We start from the raw sequence: 19,733 nt of genomic DNA on the forward strand, positions 1-19,733 counted from the left end.
ATGTCAGATCATGTTCATTGCATGATTGCGTTAAGAAATATAACAGATACAGACGATTGGTTGTGTGCATCGTGTGAATCACAATACAAACAACATGTGTGACCTTTTTTCTCGCAGCTAGGTAAGATGTAACACTGTGATCGACTGCTAAGACTGCTTAAAGAACAAAATCTGGTGATCAACGCTAAAGATTCACTGTTTGTCATGATCTGTAGGTACGGATCGTGATCTGTGCGTGTGGCGATAACTCACAGATTTTATCAAAATCACTGATCTGCCATCCCTGGCCCCGTGTTAATAATAGTACCTCCTTTTGAAAAGTTATTCGTGGCGAATAAATTATGTTTAATGGAAAATGAATGAGTGGCATATCAGTAACACTTCATTCCATTCAAAAATAATATTTAATAATACTGGAAATGCCCACATCAAATGACATATAAAATGGTATAACAAAGGTTCCTTTCACCACTAGGTGAATTTATTCGGGTTTTCCCCATGCTCAGTAAAAAATAACCCGGTTTGTTCACATTATGCAGATTGACACTTTTGAAAAGTTGGTGCCGAAATATAAAAATTCATCTAACAGCAACTAGCAATAAAATGATTTTAAAGAAAGAAAAGTTGTCAATAATGACCATTTTTGACCACTAAACTCCCTGACTCAGAAAGAGGCATCCTAAGCCAAATAAAAACATGAGTGTTAAATTTTTCAAAAAGTCATGAATACACCAAATTTGAATAAAATCAAATTTGAAATTTTGCAATTCTGAAGGCATTTTTCTTGTGGAACCGCTGTTCTTATATACAGAAATTTGAAAGGTTATATTAAAATGTTCAAACGAATTCAGATATTTTAAATTTTACTTTTACTTTTAAAGTAGAATTATACCTAGTATGGCAATTCAGTGTTGTCGATGCAGGAGGTAGTGCTCATGGGCAGCCTCTCCATAGACACAAAGTATGTAGCTGCAAATATTATAACTTGTAAGCGACTGATAAGGTAATCGTAAGAGGCATGAACACTTGTATGATAAGAGAGATAAGAGCCTATTATACTCATCATTTTGAGCCATTGCACTTCGCTTTAAGCACTAGTTTTCTTAGCTTCAGTTTAGTCAATTTGGAGTGGTTGTACTAGCAACAGCCAGTAATTTTTCTTTCAGCATGTTGTCTGCAGCATTGCGCTCATATAACCGCACTGCAAGATATTTTATTCGTAAAACTAATCAAATACCTGTGAAAATGGCATCAACTTTCTTAGTAGAAAATAGTAAATACTCTTTTCTCAAAGATCTCGGTTTAAATAAAGTGAACAATGCAGTGTATAGCGGTGAATGGACGGGGAACGGAGATATAGTGCAATCAATTGATCCAGCAAGTGGCGACGTAATTGCTGAAGTTAAAACTGGATCCATAGAAGAGTTAGAGCACTGCTTGAATGTCGGTGCAGCAGCTTACAAACATTGGAAAACACTGCCTGCACCATATCGGGGTGAAATTGTCCGCCAAATTGGCGAAGAGCTTCGAAAATTTAAAGAACCTCTTGGAAAACTTGTTTCATTGGAAATGGGAAAAATTTTGGCAGAAGGTGAAGGTGAAGTACAAGAATTCGTAGATATATGTGACTATGCTGTTGGTCTATCTAGAATGTTTGGTGGTCAATTGCTGCCGTCGGAAAGAAGCAAACATTCTATTATTGAAAAGTGGAATCCTTTAGGATTAGTAGGAGTAATTTCAGCTTTCAATTTTCCATGCGCTGTATTCGGCTGGAACGCGGCTATTGCACTCACTGTTGGAAATTGTGTCGTTTGGAAAGGTGCACCTAGTACACCTCTAGTCTCTGTTGCTACGATCAAAATTGTGGCAAATGTTCTGAAAAGAAATAATCTTCCGCCAATTGTCACATTATGTCAAGGGGGAACTGACATTGGTGAAAAAATCGTGACAGACAATCGCGTGAAACTGGTTTCTTTCACTGGCAGTACGGCAGTAGGTCGAAAAGTTGGTGTTGAAGTGCAAAGGCGTTTTGGAAAGTTTATATTGGAGCTTGGCGGTAACAACGCTCTTATAATAAACGACGATGCACCTGCCGACATGGCTCTAGATGCGGCGTTTTTTGGATGCATTGGTACTGCAGGCCAACGTTGCACTAGCACGCGAAGGTTAATTATACATGAAAAATTGTATAACGAGTTTATCACTAAATTAGTAAAACGCTATAACAATCTAATGAAAAGAGTTGGTCATCCACTAGAAGATTCAACACTGTATGGACCGCTTCATAACAAGCAGGCTGTAGAAAATTTTACAACAACTATTGACGATTCAATTAAATTAGGTGGAAAAATAGAATATGGCGGAAAGGTCATACAAAGACCAGGATTTTTTGTAGAGCCGACTATTATTACTAATCTTCCTCACAACTCGCCTGTGGTGCATAGAGAAACTTTTGCACCAATTGTATACGTCTTAAAAGCAAAGAATTTAAGCGAAGCAATTGAATGGAATAATGAAGTAAATCATGGATTGTCGTCCTCATTGTTCACTTCTAACATTGGATCAGCTTTTCAGGTAAATAAAAGAATTTTTCACAAATTGTTGGATTTTAATAACATTACTAACCACAAGTCTAATCATAAATGTGTTCGACGCAGGATCGGACATTAGTTACTCCAACACTGATTTCATTAAAATTTCCCAGGTAACCAACAAGCATTTCCAATGCAATTTAAATGCAAACCAACAAGCATTAAAGTTGCCTTAAATGCTACTTAAATGCTATTATGGCAAAATATGCGGCTAGTTTACTGCTAGCCCTCTTATAGTGCTGACAATGCTTATTTGCAGCTGGTTACCGACAAGAAGAGTTTAAACAGAATTCTGGATGCCAATTTACAACAATTATGCAGTCAAAAGGCTGATAAACAGCAACCTGCAGTATAAAACGCCAGGGATGCTAATAAACGATTGATTTACTGCTTTGACTAATGCATATAGTATAGTACTTGACTAGTATAGTATAGTACTTTGAGTAATGCATATAGTATAGTACTATGGTACATACTAAAAGGCTGTACTACATGGGAAAAGGAAGGAATATTAGTCAAGTATCGTTGTTGCTAGAGACCGCAGGTATCACTGTATCTCCACAAGTATCACGGGATAAGATTTGTACAGGGTAAGGGGAAGGTACAGATCAGGGTCCATCTTGGTAGATGATATGATTCAACGAAACAACGCGCGCGTCAGCGATTATTATGAATAATAATTCCAAATGAAGTGCCGCTGTTTCTTTTAAAATATGGGTCATTCCACGCGAAGTGACCGAGAAAAACTACAAACGTGTAGTCGACCTTCTCGGATATCAACCAAATTTGGTTAGATTGTTCGTTTTGGGCGAAAAAGCACAAATTCCAAGTTTGGTGCCGATTGATCCCCCCCTTGATTAATGAAGACTATGTTACATACTGTTTATGTGTTTCCACAACAGTGCAAAGTGCCTTTAGAAAGCTCATGTTTCAAAAAGTTTTATTTTGCTTGTAATTTTACATGATAAACTGGGAATTGTTTGTTTCAAAACGCTATATCTCGAGATCGGCTAAGAATACCTCGGGGTGATGAATGTTTCTTAAGTAAAAAAGTCCGAGGAAAACGATGGTGTTGAAATTTTCGAGATCAAATTGTCTTCATTGAAAGAAAAATGCAAATTTAGTTTTCAAATCGAAAATAACAATATTTGGCAGCACTGTTGCTAAAAACTAATATCTTTTTCGGATTCCTTGGATAATTTTCCTGGAAAATGAAGAAAGTTTGAAAGAAGAAACTTAATATCTACGGAGATATAAGTAAAAGAATTTAGCAAAAATGGGGCTATTCATTAAAAAGAGGGGGGCTTCCATTGATCGAGGGGGGGTTCAATCGGCACCAAACTTGGGATTTGTGCTTTTTCGCCCAAAACGAACAATCTGACCAAATTTGGTTGAAATCCGTGATGGTCGATTACAGGTGACTCGGACACTTCGCGTGGAATGACCCATAAATAAACTGTAAAGCATTTTATCCATTACTAGCTGACCTGACAAACTTCGTATTGCAACAAATTAACCTGTGTTGTATATAATACATGAATCTCGGATGATCTTTGTCACAATCTCGAGTTTTGTAAGCCCCCCAGTGGGCGGCGCTTCCGACGGCGGGTCACCGGCAACACTCGCGACCGTCTCGTCCTGAATGATCTAGTGTTACTATAGATAGTTTTTGTGGTCTTGTATTGTTATACATATGTTTTATGGAAGAGTCTCGAATTTCTCGAGTTCGATTAGTTTTTGAGTTTCGCAAAAATTTCTGTTTTATTTGTATGAGAGTCCATATCCCCCTACCACAGGGGTGAGAGGTCTCTAACTATCGTAAAATAAATTCAAGACTCCAAAATCTCCCACATGCCAAATTTGGTTCCATTTGCTTGATTAGTTCTCAAGTTATAAGGAAATTTGAATTTCATTTGTATGGGAGCTCCCCTCTTAAAAGGGGAAGGGGTCGTAATTCACCATAGAAAAAATTTCTGCCATCTAAAACTCCCACATGCCAAATTTGGTTCCATTTGATTGATTAGTTCTCGAGATAAGAGGAAATTTGCATTTCATTTGTATGAAAGCCCACCCTCTTAAAGGGGAGATGGGCCATAACTCGCTTTTTAAAGAAGAGAGGGGTCTCAATTCACCATAGAAAAAAATCTTGCGTCCAAAACCACTTACATGTCAAATATGGTTCCATTTGCTTGATTAGTTCTCGAATTATGAGGAAATTTGTATTTCATTTGTGTAGAAGCACCCCCTCTTAGAGTTGGGAGGGGTCCTAATTCACCATAGAAAATATTTTTGCCTCCAGAAACCTCCACATGCCAAATTTGGTTCTATTTGCTTGATTAGTTCTCGAGTTATGAGGAAATTTGAATTTCATTTGTATAGGAGCCCCCCCTCCTAAAGTGGGTAGGGGTCCCAATTCATCATAGAAAAAATTTTTGTCTCCAAAAACACCCACGTGCCAAATTTGGTTCCATTTGCTTGATTAGTTCTCGAGTTATGAGGAAATTTGTATTTCGTTTGTATAGGAGCCCCCCCTCTTAAAGTTGGGAGGGGTCCTAATTCACCATAGAAAATATTCTTGCCCTCGAAAACTTTCACATGCCAAATTTGGTTTCATTTGCTTGATTAGCTCTCGAGTTATGAGGAAATTTGTATTTCATTTGTATAGGAGCCCCCCTCCTAAAGTGAGGAGGGGTCCCAGTTCATCATAGAAAAAATTTTTGTCTCCAAAAACACCCACGTGTCAAATTTGGTTCCATTTGCTTGATTAGTTCTCGAGTTATGAGGAAATTTGTATTTCGTTTGTATAGGAGCCCCCCCTCTTAAAGTGGGGAGGGGTTCTAATTCACCATAGAAAATATTCATGCCCTAGAAAACTTTCACATGCCAAATTTGGTTCCATGTGCTTGATTAATTCTCGAGTTATGAGGAAATTTGCATTTCATTTGTATAGGAGCCCCCCTTCCTAAAGTGGGGAGGGGTCCCAATTCATCATAGAAAAAAATTTTGTCTCCAAAAACACCCACGTGCCAAATTTTGTTCCATTTTCTTGATTAGTTCTCGAGTTATGAGGAAATTTGTATTTCGTTTGTATAGGAGCCCCCCCTCTTAAAGTGGGGAGTGGTCCTAATTTACTATAGAAAATATTCTTGCCCTCGAAAACCTTCACATGCCAAATTTGGTTCCATTTGCTTGATTAATTCTCGAGTTATGAGGAAATTTGTATGGAAGCCCCCCCTTTTAAAGAGGAGAGGAGTTATAATTCCCCTTATAAAGAGGGGAGGGGTCTTAATTTACCGTAGAATAAATTCTTGTCACCGAAAACACCCACATGCCAAATTTTGTTCCATTTGCTTGATTAGTTGTCGAGTTATGCAGAAATTTGTGTTTCATTTGTATGGGAGCCCCCCCCCTCTTAGTGGGGGGAGGGGTTTCTAACCATCACTAAAACCTTTTCTGGCCCCAAAAAAACCTCTACATGCATATTTTCATGCCGATTGGTTCAGTAGTTTTCGATTCTATAAGGAACATACGGACAGACAGACAGAAATCCTTCTTTATAGGTAGGGGAGAGACGTCTACAGTGAGACACTTTTTTTCCAAAAATTTTAAAATTTTTTTGGTAATAGTTACCAACGAAGTCTTCAATCCATTTGAAAGGTATATCCTTCTAGTTGTCTGAAAAAAAGTTTCTGCCCTTTTGGTTAAAAGATAAAATAGTTACAAACGCAAATGTGAAGGCGTCTTTTTGGCTCACTGTTCCCCTGTAGGTGGGAAGAGTGAGACAACGAGTATTGAATACTGAGACACATATTAGAATTAAACTTAAACCATAGTTTTTGGTTACAAATAATAGTTTAGAAGTCGTATTGTTTATTTTGTGCATAAAAGATACATTATTGTTGTGCATTTTTGAAAATTCCGATATTTCTCACATCTACATTTATATTTATATAAAGGTCAAATCCTGATTATCTGACCTTCAACTTACACTTCAGATCTCATTTACAATCAATTTATATGGATTGATACACAATTCAACACAAAATTTTTTTTTGAAATTTACCCACATCTGTTTGTCTCACTGTTCCCAATAGGAATGTTTTATAAGAAATAGTGAAATAGTGGTGTTAACAAACAATTCGATGATCTTATATTTTTTATTTTTATCTCTCATTCCTATGAGATGCCATATAGTAAATTTAATTTGGATTAGTTATGCGATTTGCCGTTAAAAATCACCTGAAAATGATCGCAATAAAATTTACTTTGACCCCCCCAAAAACGACTTTTGTTGAAAAATATACTAAAAAATTAACAAATTTTTCTCAAACTGTATTATGTGATATAGATACATAAACTTTACTTTGCAGGAAAATATCATGGATCTTGTACGTTTTATGGCGAAGCTATTCCCGATGTCTCACTGTTCCTGTTGTCTCACTGTTGACTACTCTCCCCTATAGATTATTTGTGTATGTTTATGACTGCATAGAAAAGTGATTGGCAGGCTATTTATTTGCAAGCGAGTGTGAATTTTCATGTTTATTCGAATGACATGTCTCGAGGCAAAGTTTGTCAAAGCAGCATGCGGCGTGGAAATGTAAAGTTAGAAAAATATTGCTTTGAATACGTTTTAAATTTCTATCGTTTAGTCTAGATTACCTATATGACCCATATGTACATAAAATAACAACGGTTGAGAAAATGAGGCATGAGCTCCAAAATAGATCAAGCGATGAAACGATCAAAACAACATGTCGAAATCATTGAATACTCGTTGCGGACAACTGCAAAACTTGCACTAATTTACCTAAACATGCAACTACAATTGTTTTTCACTGTTGTAAATTATTTTACTGGATCCTACAAATTTAAACCATCGTATTTAAGAACATGACACACTTTGTTCCTTTGACTGCCACACTTTGCCCGGTATTTTTCCACTACCAGAAAGAAAGGGTCTATTTCAAAGTTCTTGGAAAAATAGAAAAAAACATTTTTCACGACTGCTTAGAAAATATTCTAAAATGTTATATACATAGCGCATTGGGATTAAAATACTGATATTTTATAATGTAGCACAGTTTGTGCTTAGGTGACACTCTTTGCTCCGTCTTACCCTACATATCCGACAATTTTCCTATTACAGGTCTAGTTTGTAGGTTTTTGATAATATTGAACAATGCATAATTTTCTGTAATGCCATTCAATTTAATTTACATCAACAAAGTTTCCTTGAAAAAATTTCATCAATTTTTATTAAATAACTCTTGATTGGTAAAACCAATTCCTATGAAATGTCGATAACTGAAACTGGACAAATAATCTGGATTAAAATTGTCATAGGGTAATTGAGACCACCACTCAAATCCACTCACACACTTCTGCTTAATTTAATCGTCATTTGAAGATAGAATTAACAAAAGGGCGAATGTCGCAAGCGTAAACAAACCGAGTGAGGGTTGATTTTCCTATGCTGGTCCAGCAAAAAATAACTCTCACTCGTTTTGTTTACATTTGCGACATTCGCCCTTTTGTTAATTCTATTTAGATTTATAAACAATATGGTATGATGTTAATATATATTGGAAAGTAACACCTTTTTTTCTACATTATCAGTACTGCAAAAAAGTATAATTGATGAAATTTTTATTAAATATATCGTTTATTGCCAAAGCCTTGATCTTGAGTGGACCCAACATGATCTTGAGTGAACCTATTTCTGATTTTTGAAAGGACCTAAATTAGGATTGTCATAGTTTCTTCCATGTAAATGAACAAAATAATAACAAAGAATGTTTCTTTCAATAGTAAAACTATAATACTGCTATTTATTAATGGGACACAGGGTTGAACAGCTTTTATCTTTCTTATACTCTGTTAGAAAGGTATGAAAGTCGTTTGGAAAATATGATATCGGTCACAGTCGCCGAGGGTCTTGTTTTAGCCCAACAATTGAACAATGTCTCAATGTTTTAGTATGTGTATCTGTGTGTTTCATTTGTATATTGGGATTTTATTATTACCTGTTGTTCAGATACGGTTGAACCGATTTTCAGATCATAAAAAAATTATCTGGCCTATTAGTTTCAAAAATTCATTAAAATTAAATTCATTAAAAAAATACGTAAAATAACTTGTATTATACGTAGTTTATCAAGTACAGTGTAATTTTGAGTTTTTGTTTATTGAATACTAGCTGACCCGACAAACTTCGTATTGCCACAAATTAACCTGTGTTGTACATAAATCATGAATCTCGGATGATCTTTGTCACAATCTCGAGTTTTGCAAGCCCCCCAGTGGGCGGCGCTTCCGACGGCGGGTCACCGGCAACACTCGCGACCGTCTCGTCCTGAATGATCTAGTGTTACTATAGATAGTTTTTGTGGTCTTGTATTGACTAATGTTTTATGGAAGAGTCTCGAATTTCTCGAGTTCGATTAGTTTTTGAGTTTCGCAAAAATTTCTGTTTTATTTATATGAGAGTCCATATCCCCCATACCACAGGGGTGAGAGGTCTCTAACTATCGTAAAATGAATTCAAGACTCCAAAATCTCCCACATGCCAATTTTGGTTCCATTTGCTTGATTAGTTCTCAAGTTACAAGGAAATTTGAATTTCATTTATATGGGAGCCCACCCTCTTAAAGGGGAGATGGGCCATAACTCGCTTTCTAAAGAAAAGAGGGGTCTCAATTCACCATAGAAAAAAATCTTGCGTCCAAAACCACTTACATGTCAAATTTGGTTCCATTTGCTTGAATAGTTCTCGAGTTATGAGGAAATTTGTATTTCGTTTGTATGAGAGCCCCCCCTCTTAAAAAGGTAAGGGGTCCTAATTCATCATAGAAAAAATGGTTGCCTCCAAAAACACCCACATGCCAAATATGGTTCCATTTGCTTGATTAGTTCTCGAATTATGAGGAAATTTGTATTTTATTTCTGTAGAAGCACCCCCTCTTAAAGTTGGGAGGGGTCCTAATTCACCATAGAAAATATTCTTGCCCTCGAAAACTTTCACATGCCAAATTTGGTTTCATTTGCTTGATTAGCTCTCGAGTTATGAGGAAATTTGTATTTCATTTGTATAGGAGCCCCCCCCTCCTAAAGTGAGGAGGGGTCCCAGTTTATTATAGAAAAAATGTTTGTCTCCAAAAACACCCACGTGTCAAATTTGGTTCCATTTGCTTGATTAGTTCTCGAGTTATGAGGAAAATTGTGTTTCTTTGGTACAGGAGCCCCCCCTCTTAAAGTGGGGAGGGGTCCTAATTTACTATAGAAAATATTCTTGCCCTCGAAAACCTTGACATGCCAAATTTGGTTCCATTTGCTTGATTAGTTCTCGAGTTATGAGGAAATTTGTATGGAGGCCCCCCCTTTTAAAGAGGAGAGGAGTTATAATTCCCCTTATAAAGAGAAGAGGGGTCTCAATTTACCATAGAATAAATTCTTGTCCCCGGAAACACCCACATGCCAAATTTTGTTCTATTTGCTTGATTAGTTGTCGAGTTATGCAGAAATTTGTGTTTCATTTGTATGGGAGCCCCCCCTCTTAATGGTGGGAGGGGTTTCTAACCATCACTAAAACCTTTCCTGGCCCCAAAAAACCTCTACATGCATATTTTCATGCCGATTGGTTCAGTAGTTTTCGATTCTATAAGGAACATACGGACAGACAGACAGACAGACAGACAGACAGACAGAAATCCTTCTTTATAGGTATAGATTTCGAAAGGTAAGATTTTTACTGACGTAGGACTACCCAAGTAACCATAAGCATTAATCTAAAACCGTATATTGGAAATAATTCTGCATCCCAAGTGCCAAACTTTTGTATATTAACAATCTTAATGCTTATAAAACGTATATTAATATTGTTGATGCATAGAAGCATTAACGTAAATCAGCATTAAAGAAAGCAATATATGCGCATATAACGTAACAATATAATGCATTTAGTCAATTGCATTAAAACGAGCCGTAAGTGTTGATGAACGGCTTGTACTTGACTTCTTATTTTGCTATTCTGCGGCCACTATTTGTGCCCTCTTCCATCTAATGGTTGCCGTCTTTTTCTACCCTATTGGTAATGCAGGACAAGTAGCTATGATATGAGAGGGAATATCACCAAGATTTAAATACGACTAATTTCACCTCACTCAATCACATCGGCTATGGTTTAGATAGCAAAGGTGCAAGAAAACGAATGAGGTTGCATGACTAACTCCCGGTTCGAGCCCTGTCTAGGTGGTAAGATTATTCAGCATTTCCAAAAATGGTTCTGTTTATCCTGCTCCCCTTGAGATGCAGCAAAAAAAAATCGCTAGCTTTTTTAGTTTTTTAAATCCCGACCGAATCTATGTTTTTATTTACCATAACAAGCAAACGATATGCCATCGACACTTTTTCGATACGTCGATAATGTAGACAAAATGACGTTTCGTTTAAGCCTCAAACAAACACTGATAATGCTTATTGGATGCTTGTGGCGTAGCATTTTAACAACCCGCTATTTCGCCTTTTTAGCATTATGTGAGTTCTACAGAAGTATATAAAGAAAAATATGCTTTTAATCATAGTTCTGTATGCTTATACAATGTCCAAGGACTAGTGTTTAGTGCTTACTGGTTACTTGGGTAGTCCTTGGACAGCATACAGAACTATGATTAAAAGCATATTTTTCTTTATATACTTCTGTAGAACTCACATAATGCTAAAAAGGCGAAATAGCGGGTTGTTAAAATGCTACGCCACAAGCATCCAATAAGCATTATCAGTGTTTGTTTGAGGCTTAAACGAAACGTCATTTTGTCTACATTATCGACGTATCGAAAAAGTATCGATGGCATATCGTTTGCTTGTTATGGTAAATAAAAACATAGATTCGGTCGGGATTTAAAAAACTAAAAAAGCTAGCGATTTTTTTTTTGCTGCATCTCAAGGGGAGCAGGATAAACAGAACCATTTTTGGAAATGCTGAATAATCTTACCACCTAGACAGGGCTCGAACCTGAAGTTAGTCATGCAACCTCATTCGTTTCCTTGCACCTTTGCTATCTAAACCATAGCCGATGTGATTGAGTGAGGTGAAATTAGTCGTATTTAAATCTTGGTGATATTCCCTCTCATATCATAGCTACTTGTCCTGCATTACCAATAGGGTAGAAAAAGACGGCAACCATTAGATGGAAGAGGGCACAAATAGTGGCCGCAGAATAGCAAAATAAGAAGTCAAGTACAAGCCGTTCATCAACACTTACGGCTCGTTTTAATGCAATTGACTAAATGCATTATATTGTTACGTTATATGCGCATATATTGCTTTCTTTAATGCTGATTTACGTTAATGCTTCTATGCATCAACAATGTTAATATACGTTTTATAAGCATTAAGATTGTTAATATACAAAAGTTTGGCACTTGGGATGCAGAATTATTTCCAATATACGGTTTTAGATTAATGCTTATGGTTACTTGGGTAGTGTTTAGTGCTTACTGGTTACTTGGGTACGTCTTACTGCAAAGTTTCAAAAGGTCTGCGACAGCTCCAGTCGAACGTTTTGAACATAAAACCGTTGCAATCGTGAAAAATTCGTTGATAAGCGGAAATTTTTCAATTTTTACACATTTTTATGCAATTTTTTCAGTTCAAAATTGGTCTAGATGATTTTACCACGGTTTCGGTTTTTGCAACATAGGCGACGCAATTGTTGTCAAATTCGAAATCAAGCTGTAAATGGTGCTTGATAAAATTAGACTTGGTAATTTTACAGTTTACTAGATTTATAGGTTAGGTTAGAAACTAGGTTTTAATTCTAAATGATAGTCGATGAAGAACTATACCAGATAGAAAGTAGGAAGTTTCAAAAATGAATATATTAGATCTCAGGGTCACTCAATTTAGGTGGAGAGGGAGGTATTAATTTTGTCACAAGTCAGAGGGGAGAGGTACTTAAAGAAAATTTTACATCCCCCAAGAAAAGGGGGGTCAGAGGGGTTGTGTATAAGATACGACCACGGATAACGTAGTACAACGTTAGTCCGGTTGCATGATTTTTAATATGTTACTAACCTGATTTTCAATCTATCTGCCAATGAACTAAAAGGTGACGTGAAGTCAACCTACTTACTTATAGGCAGAATATAATTTTACTTTATTCTGAGCCTCACAATTATTTAGATTGATAACTTTCTACATACAATATTATTTCTTTAGGCATATCCAGTTCGAAAACGGTCCAAATACGGATCCAAATTTTATATTTTTGCACCATATCATTATAAGCTTGCTTATATGCTTGATTAACGTGTTTAAACTATTTCTTATCTGAGTTTTGTCAAAACTTAAGCTAATTTATTGCTGTATTTATATGGAAAATACAGGACGTTATTCGTTCATAAAAAAATTTGTTTGATTCCAACAATTTTTACGATTTTGCCCGTTGAGCTCGTAGAGAGTTAAGCAGGGATAGCCACTTTAAATAGAGTTTGGAATCAGGGATGGCCAGCACCTCAACTTGCAGCGGGTGCGAAGAGTGATTCACACAGTTCTCTCAGCGAATAGCAAGGATGCAGAGGTATAATCATTAGTTCACTGGCTCCTAGACGCAGTGTTAAGTGGCAATAGAACTGACGACAGCGTCTTTTCTTCTCCGAAACACCGCACAAAGCGGACATGAAAACAACTACACTGCCACTGTGAAGGCCAAGTGTGACTTCACTGTGAAGACCAAGTGTGACTTCACTGTGCGATGCAAGTGTGACTTCGCTGTGCGATCCTTACTGTGAATTCACACTTCACAGAACTGTATAGTTCACCAGCGCACTGCAGCGGCAAAGATACTGAGAAGTCACTTGGAAGCAGTTTATTGGGGAGTGCGCTTTGTGTTGTTCCATTTCGATGAGCTACACAGAAATAGAAATGCTTCTATGATGCATGTCAATGGATGACTTTTTCGCGTGGAGTTGGCGGTTATAGGATTAATATTTTTTGAAACGATGCACAGTGGGGCAGATTGACCCGGCGCTCGGACAAAACCTCATAACTTCTTTCATATGCTTCGTAGAGCTTTATTGTCTTCAGCAACATTGTTTGTTATAAAATTTCGCATCTTTCTGTAAATTTTAAGTAGTTGTATTTTTATTCCTATAGATGGCGTTGAGATCTAACTTTTTAAATACTGACTTTAGAAATATTGTGTCTTCAAAAAAGTTGTTTGTACTGTAAAGTTATGTAAAGTTACTGAACATATCAAAATTGTAGGACTTACGGGAATCAAGTTATAAATATTTTAAATACTCAAACACATTTTTTTAAGTATGTAGTCGAAATTGGTAGTCTGACGACCTCCTATACAAATTATCACAATCTGTATATCAAGAGTAAGTTGGTATTATTATTCTGGTATAGGGTAAATCAACCATTTGTGGACCTTTCTATACATTATTTTGAACTCGTTACGCTAAACCCCCAGCCTATGGCACTTACAATATTACAGACAGGACTCGATTATCCGGGGATTCGATTATCCGGGTTTTTAGACTCGATTATCCGGATGAAAAAAAAAATTTTTTTTTCACTGATTTATTTTAAACCCAAATGTTATAATTTTCATGCTACATAATGATTCCAACTAGACAAGCATTGATTAACCTCCCTAAAGCTACAAAGTTCCTTTCTTATATCCCTTTTATCGGCGAAAAAAACAAAAATAAATCCTGCGATGATGAAATCAACTTATTTTACTTAAAAATCATCATCACCATCATCACTATCATCATTATCATCATCATCGTAATCATCAGTTAGAAAATTTCAAAAAGAAACTTTATGACTATAGGGGAGATTGATCAATAATAATAAAAACATTTATAATACCTAAATATTGAAAAACATAACATACAAAAAATTATATTGTACCAAAAAAATCATCAGTGGAAAAAATCGTAAGAAAGGATTTTTCTGACTTTTGGGAAGATAGATCAATAATAAATAAAACATTTCTGATACCTAAATCTAATCTAATCTATCTAATCTCACACTAACGCAGCCAATTAACATTTCTGATACCTAAAAGTCAAAAAACTTGACATACCAAAAAAAATTTTGTACCAAAAATGATGATTCGATTATCCGAGTGATTCGATTATCCGGGCTGAAAATAAAAATGAGCACCCGGATAATCGAGTCCGGGCTGTAGTAACTTTCGATTAAGCTTAAATATATCAATTTCTGCTCCAAATCTCTATATTTTACAGATTTTTTAAAACAGATTGGAATGTCCATTTTCCTTTTATGGACCCTTGTGGTTTACAATAGAATAACGACCGGGTCCATTATAGGAATTTTAGTGTATTTTGCATGGAGAGAGTCCGGTAATGGCGACATTTTTTGCATTGTATATAATGGACCCATTCGAGTGACAACCGTTGTCAAGTTAACACTTGTTGTGCGATCGCTCTGAAAAGTATAAAAAATTTGCTATTTAATCCGCGTTCAAGGTCAATGAATTGTGTGCTTGGTGTGCTGTGCCGTTCGTTTCGACACAACACAAGTGAAGTTGCAGTTTTTTGCCTCCCGAATCTTTGTGCTACAGTGCCGTAAATCGTATGCTATCGATATAGCACAGCCCGACAAGCGGCATTGTAATTTTCATTGTGTGCTGCCCCGAACACGTGCTAACCAGGACGCAGCAGAAGCACCGATCGACATCAGTCGGTCCTGCCGTATTGTTTGCGCTTAGCGTCACTTAGCCAGGAAGAGATCAACTCACCTACCAGCCGGCTTGGATTGCGTTTGGTGAAGTATTGGATTCCTTATATATTTATAATTTTTTTTTTTATTTTTTTTTTTTTGGTTTATTTGATAAATTGCTTTTCCGTTAAATTGACCCCCCCCCCCCTTCATCCCGGTTTTTAAAGTACATTAGCGGTAGAGCTTATTGCTCCCGCTAAAATGGAAAACCTCAACGTCGCGATGTTCATCGACGTTGGAACGGATGAGGAGGTCGTAGATGAGCTAGATATCTCACCGCCTAGTTCACCTCTTTTGAACTTACCGCTCAGTCCTCCTCCTCCAGTCTCGTCTGGTCACCCAGCCCCGTCCGGCCTCCCAGCCTCGGACCTACAGATTGCTCAACGGATTAAGGCTTATCCGGATGACTCGAAGGGGCCGTTTATTGTTTTCTTCCGGCCCAAAACGAAACCGCTGAACATTTTACAAATTGGCAAAGACCTGGCAAAACAGTTTTCGGACGTAACCGAGATAACAAAGGTGAAACCGAATAAACTGCGAGTTGCCGTGAAAAGTCTGAAGCAAGCAAACGCAATTGCTAGCTGCGAGCTTTTTACAAGAGAGTATCGCGTGTACATCCCTGCCAAGGATGTAGAGATTGACGGTGTAGTTACCGATGGGAACCTCACCGTCGAATACATTTTGGAGCATGGCGTTGGCTGTTTCAAGAACCCCATGCTGCAAAAGGTAAAGGTACTGGACTGCAAGCAATTGCATTCAGCATCGATCGAAAACGAGAAGAAAATATTCTACCCTTCGGAATCCTTTCGGGTAACTTTCGCCGGATCTGCATTGCCAAACTACATCCTTCTGGATAGGGTTCGTCTGCCTGTACGCCTGTTCGTACCGCGGGTCATGAACTGCCAGAACTGCAAGCAGTTGGGTCATACAGCCTCCTACTGTTGCAATAAGGCACGCTGTAGCAAATGTGGCGGCAATCATGTGGAGAACACTTGTAATGAGGACACTGAGAAGTGTCCTTATTGCGAGGGAGCTCCACATGATCTCGCGGCATGTCCCACGTACAAACAGCGCGAGGAAAAAATTAAACGCTCCCTTAGGGAACGTTCCAAGCGCTCTTTTGCAGAAATGCTCAAGAAAGCCGAGCCATTGACCAACGAAAATATCTATTCCTTTTTGCCAACGGATGAGGGTACTTCTGACGAACCCCTCGAAGGATGTTCTTATGCCATGCAAGAAAGCTCTAGGAAGAGGAAAACAATTAACTCTCCTCGAAGTCGTTGCCATTCATGCTAGATTAAAAGGAAAAGACCTTTGTATCGCTTCGATATATATCCCTGCATCGGTACGGATTGAGCAGAAGCAACTTTCTAATATTGCAGAAATGCTTCCCGCACCCTTGCTAATTCTGGGAGATTTCAATTCCCATTGCACTCAATGGGGGTCGTTATACGACGACAACCGATCCTCCCTAATTAATAACCTGATTGACGACTTCGATATGGCACTTCTAAACACTGGGGAAGCGACACGTATACCTAATCCTCCAGCCCGCGCAAGCGTACTGGATCTATCTCTTTGCTCGACATCACTAGCGTTAGATTGCAAGTGGAAGGTAATCAATGATCCCCACGGTAGTGATCATCTGCCAATCCTTATATCAATTACTAATGGCTTCCCGCCTGTGAATTCAAACAATGTTACATATGACTTCACACGCAATATCGATTGGAAACACTACGCGACCATAATCTCGGAAAACATCGAATCGCGCGAAGAACTTCCCCCGGAGGAAGAATACGACTTTATCACTGGTTTGATCCTCGACGCCGCGTCTCAAGCTCAGACGAAACCGATACCCGGGAAAACGATCAATCGGCGGTCTTCCGCCATTTGGTGGGACAAAGAGTGCTCGGAACTGTACGCGAAAAAGTCCCTGGCGTATAAGGACTTTCGAAAATTCGGTTCGATAGATCTGCTCAGGAAGTACGAGGTACTGGAGAGACAGATGAAGAGCTTGATGAAAGCGAAAAAACGCGGATATTGGCGCCGGTTCGTGAACGGGTTGTCGAGAGAAACAGCGATGAGCACTCTTTAGAGCACCGCTAGACGCATGCGGAACCGTAACGTTACGAATGAAAGTGCGGAGTATTCCAACCGATGGATTCTCGACTTTGCCAAGAAGGTCTGTCCGAACTCTGTCCCGGCTCAGAGATCTTTTCGCGACGCGTCCCCTTCGATTGCAAATGAACCTCCGTTTACAATGGTAGAATTTTCTATAGCTCTCCTTTCTTGCAACAATACTGCTCCAGGGTTTGACATAATCAAATTCAACTTGTTGAAGAATCTGCCTGACCCTGCCAAAAGACGCTTGTTGAACCTGTTCAATAAGTTTCTCGAGCTGAACATTGTTCCGCAAGACTGGAGGCAGGTGAAAGTAATCGCTTTTCAGAAACCCGGGAAACCAGCCTCCGATCATAATTCTTATAGGCCGATTGCGATGCTTTCCTGTATCCGAAAGTTAATGGAGAAAATGATCCTCCTTCGCCTAGATAAATGGGTCGAAGAGAATGGCTTACTTTCAAATACCCAATTTGGCTTCCGCAGGGGCAGAGGAACAAACGATTGCTTAGCGTTGCTGTCTACTGAGATTCAACTCGCCTACGCTCAGAAGGAGCAAATGGCATCCGTCTTTTTGGACATTGAAGGGGCCTTTGATTCTGTCTCCGTAGAAGTTTTGACCGAGAAACTTCACTTGCAGGGTCTCTCACCGGTTATGAATAATTTTTTGCTCAATCTGTTGTCGGAAAAACGCATGATTTTTACACATGATAATTTGACAACATCTCGAATTAGCTACATGGGTCTTCCCCAGGGCTCATGTCTAAGTCCACTTCTGTATAACTTTTATGTTAACGACATAGATAGTTGTCTCGAAGAGTCATGCACGTTAAAGCAACTTGCAGATGATAGCGTTGTTTCCATTACAGGATCCACGGCTAACGATTTGCAAGGACCCTTGCAAGATACTTTGAACAATTTGTCCGATTGGGCGCTAAAGCTGGGTATCGAATTCTCCCCGGAAAAATCAGAGTTGGTCGTTTTTTCTAGGAAGCATGATCCAGCACAACTTCAGCTCCTACTTATGGGTAAAACGATCGCTCAGGTACTAGTTTACAAATATCTCGGTATCTGGTTCGATTCCAAATGCACTTGGGCATGCCACTTTAGGTATCTGATTCAAAAATGCCAACAGAGGATAAACTTTCTTCGTACAATTACCGGAACTTGGTGGGGAGCGCACCCAGGAGACCTTACAAGGCTGTACCAAACAACGATATTGTCCGTTCTTGAATATGGATGCTTTTGCTTCCGGTCCGCCGCTAATACGCATATTATCAAGCTAGAAAGAATACAGTACCGTTGTTTGCGTATAGCTTTGGGCTGCATGCAATCGACCCATACGATGAGTCTCGAAGTGCTGGCCGGAATTCTACCGTTGAAGAATCGCTTTTGGGAGTTGTCCTATCGCTTACTCATTCGATGTGAGATTATGAGCCCACTAGTAATTGTTAATTTAGAAAGGCTGGTCGAACTTCAATTTCAGTCTAGATTTATGATTTTATATTTTGACTACATGGCTCAAGATATCAACCCCTCCCAGTATGCTCCCATAAGTGTCGCATCACTAGATACATCTAAGTCTGCTATATTCTTCGACACCACCATGAAAGAAGAAACTTCCGGTATCCCGGATCAACTGCGATCGCAAGAGGTCCCCAAAATTTTTTTCAATAAATTTAAAAGTGTTAGTTGCGATAAGATGTTTTACACTGACGGATCCTACCTCGACGAGTCCACTGGCTTCGGTGTCTTCAACGAAAATTTTACTGCCTCTTACAAACTCGATGCTCCTGCTTCCGTGTATGTCGCAGAACTTGCTGCAATTCAATACTCCCTTGGGATCATCGAAACTATGCCCACAGACCACTACTTCATCTTCACAGATAGCCTCAGTGCCATTGAGGCTCTGCGATCGATGAAAATGGCAAAGCACTCTCCGTATTTCTTGGGGAAAATACGGGAGCTTTTGAGTGCTTTAACGGATAAAAAATTTAAGGTTACCTTAGCCTGGGTCCCTTCTCATTGCTCCATACCGGGCAACGAGAAGGCTGATTCTTTAGCTAAGGTTGGTGCGATTGATGGCATTAGTTATGATAGACCAATTGCTTATAACGAATTTTATAGTACCTTACGTCAGAAGTCGCTCATTAGTTGGTAAACATCTTGGAACATAGACGAGTTGGGACGATGGCTACATTCCATCATTCCTAAGGTATCGACGAAAGCATGGTTCAAGGGATTGAATGTAAGTAGAGATTTCA

General features: G+C 38.4%; 1 protein-coding gene across 1 annotated transcript in view; it reads left to right on the forward strand.

The window, feature by feature from the left end:
- The first annotated feature begins 1,132 nt into the window (after positions 1-1,132).
- The window catches only part of LOC128732607 (putative aldehyde dehydrogenase family 7 member A1 homolog), a 61,923-nt gene continuing 43,322 nt past the window's right edge, over positions 1,133-19,733 (forward strand). The window contains exon 1 of the mRNA XM_053825890.1: positions 1,133-2,574. Within this exon, the coding sequence (XP_053681865.1) occupies positions 1,168-2,574 (1,407 nt within the window). The 5' untranslated portion in view covers positions 1,133-1,167. The remainder of the gene's footprint in view (positions 2,575-19,733) is intronic.

Source organism: Sabethes cyaneus, chromosome 1, assembly GCF_943734655.1.
Source record: "Sabethes cyaneus chromosome 1, idSabCyanKW18_F2, whole genome shotgun sequence".
Lineage (NCBI taxonomy): Eukaryota > Metazoa > Arthropoda > Insecta > Diptera > Culicidae > Sabethes > Sabethes cyaneus.